At 40.2% G+C, this 2,695-nt stretch overlaps 1 protein-coding gene across 1 annotated transcript; it reads right to left on the bottom strand.

Moving 5' to 3' along the window:
* Positions 1-230: 230 nt before the first annotated feature.
* LOC148545039 (uncharacterized) lies at positions 231-731 on the bottom strand. Its single transcript, XM_088499036.1, has one exon. The coding sequence runs from the start codon at positions 729-731 to the stop codon at positions 231-233; it is 501 nt and encodes a 166-aa protein (XP_088355162.1).
* Between the last annotated feature and the right edge of the window lie 1,964 nt (positions 732-2,695).

Genomic DNA, 2,695 nt, shown 5'->3' with positions numbered 1-2,695 from the left:
TTGCTGACAGTGTAGTGGTCATCAGCTTGTTGGCTTGCCCCCAGTTGTTGGTAGATTAACTGCACTTTATCCCCTTTTTGGAATCCCTCAGTTGGGATCTTTTTGTTCTTCCACCCCTTTTTAACCCTTTTCTTGTTTTTCTTCTTTCTGTGTGTGGATCCTTCCCCCTTTTTGGCAATGGACTGCATCTTTGGACTTTCTTTCTCAGTAGCTAATACTTCAATTTCTTCTTACTTTCCTTCATCACTCTGCATAGTTTCATTCTCTTTTTGCCCTGCTGTGTTGTTTGTTTCTTGCTCTGAAAGGTAATTAATGATTGTCTTGTTTGTTTTCTTCTTCCATTGCAAGTCCCCTTTATCAGTCTTCATGCAGTTTCTCATTTCATCAATGTGTTGTGTTTCTGGAAAGACATTCAAGGTGACGTTTTCATCGTGCATTCTGAGGGTCAGCTCTCCTTGCTCCACATCTATAATGGCCCTTGATGTGGCCAAGAATGGCCTTCCCAGTATAATGGAATCACCTCCCTCTTCCTCTGAGTCTAAGACCACAAAATCTGCAGGGAATATGAATTTGTCTACCTTAACTAGAAGGTTTTCAATCACACCCCTCGGACATATCACTGACTTGTCCACCAATTCTAGAGACATTTGTATTGCCTTCACTTCTTCTATGCACAACTTTTTCACCAAAGAAGAGGACATTAGATTGATACTCGCCCCTAAATCACACATTGCTTTATTGATATTTAGGTTGCCAATGGTGCACAGTAGGAAAAAGCTTCTAGGGTCCTCAAGTTTTGGGGGAAGCCCCTTCTGGATTAATGCACTGCATTCCTCAGTGAGCAATATGGTCTCCTTCTCATGCCAACTTCTCTTTTTGTTAATGAGCTCCTTAAAGAATTTTGTATATAGAGGCATCTGCTCTAATGCCTCAGCCAGGGGAATGTTGATCTCCAATTTCTTGAAGACTTCAAGGAATTTGGGGAAATGTTGGTCCTTAGTCTCCTTGTTGAACCTTTGGGGATATGGCAATGGAGGTGTGAAGTTCACTCCCTGCCTTTGTTCCTTGGTTGGTTCTTCCATTGCTTCCTTCCCTTTTCTTGAGATTTGTGGCTGGTCTTTCTTTTCTTTGAGCTTCTCTGAAGTTTGCTTGCTTACTGTCACTTCTTTATTACTAGTTTACTCTTTTTTAGCTTGCTTCTTGTCATTTTCCTTTGGCTTCTTGGTTGTTCCTTCATCTTTCACCAAGATCTTTCCACTCCTTAGCTGTATAGCTTTGCACTCTTCCTTCGAATTTGGAATTGTATCACTTGGGAGTGAGCTTGATGGTCTTTCAGTTACAACTTGCTTAGAAAGCAGTCCAATCTGCCTTTCTATATTTCTTATGGAAGCTTCATTGTTCTTGGCTATAAGTTCTTGCTGCTTCATCATTTTCTCCATCATCATCTCCAACTGGGAGATTCTCTAAGAGTCTTGTGGAATTTATGGTTGGTTGTGAGCTGGTGAGGGTGAATGATGGTTGTTTAGGTTAGTGGTTTGGTTATTGGATGGATAATGGTTGGAGTTGGGGTAAGTGTTTTGGGGTTTTCTATATGGATTTTGGTTATTATTCTACTGGTTGTTGTGTGATGACTAGTCATCTTAGTCTAGTTTCACTAGCCTTTTTCTTTGTTTTTATTAGGTTTTATGCACTTTCTTGCATTCTAAGAAAGTAATTTGGATTAAAAATGCATGACTTCTTTGAATCAATCAACCACCATGTAATTGATGTTAAATCATGAGGTTTAAGCTAAATTTAATTGAATTTTAATGATTTATAAACCTTGTGAATTTAGTGATACTTTGATTGGTTGTTTTGATTGCTTGTAGATGAAGAAAGAAGAAAATAAGAAAAGCGTGGCCTAAGGAATGTGCCCAAAGGAAGCAACAAGCGTGCCAAGAGAAGAAAAGCGTGGCAAAAATCAAGGAAGAATGGAAGCTAAGTTGGAAAAGTAAACTGAGCTTCACAAGGAATGAAAGGGGAAGGCAAGGTACAAGGCTAAGTTCAAATAGTTAACTGAGCACTAAAGAAAGGAAGGAAATGGCATAAAGCTCAATTAACTAAGTGAACTTTATCGGGGGCTCTCAAAAATTAATTCAAAGCAAAAATCCCATAAATGAAGCCACCAAGACTTGAACCTTGCACCTGAGGGATGACAAAAAGGCGCTACTCCATGGAGGCAAAGGCGCTCAATTGCTTTACTTAATGGAGCGCTACATTATATTGATAGGCATAAGGAAAATCATGAAAAATAAGCCAAAATGCTTCCTCTAGGATTCGAACTTGGAACCACACGCTACTCCTTGCAAGGAAAAATCAAGAGAAATAGCTAAAATGCTTCTCTCAGGATTCGAACTTGGGAATTCCTTGAAACATAAGGAAGGAGTGCCACCAAGCTTGCAAGGAAAATTAAGAAGAAATAGCTTAAATGCTTGAGCCAAGTTTCGAACTTGGAAATTCCTTGAAACATAAGGAGGGGGTGCCCACTCATCTAAGGAAATTAGCTTCAAAGAATTCCTCCACTTGCTCCCACCAGGATTTGAACCTGGGACCTTGAGGCTGAAAGCAAGGTGCTACATGGAAAGCTCAGTTGGATTTTCCAACTGAGCACTACCTCCCCAACCTTCCCCACACTATGACACGGCCAAAGCACACC

Source organism: Arachis ipaensis, chromosome B9, assembly GCF_059453495.1.
Source record: "Arachis ipaensis isolate K30076 ecotype BB chromosome B9, ASM5945349v1, whole genome shotgun sequence".
Taxonomy (NCBI): Eukaryota; Viridiplantae; Streptophyta; class Magnoliopsida; order Fabales; family Fabaceae; genus Arachis; species Arachis ipaensis.
Note: the sequence above shows the minus strand (reverse complement) of the source record. Positions and strands in the feature narration are given on the sequence as shown.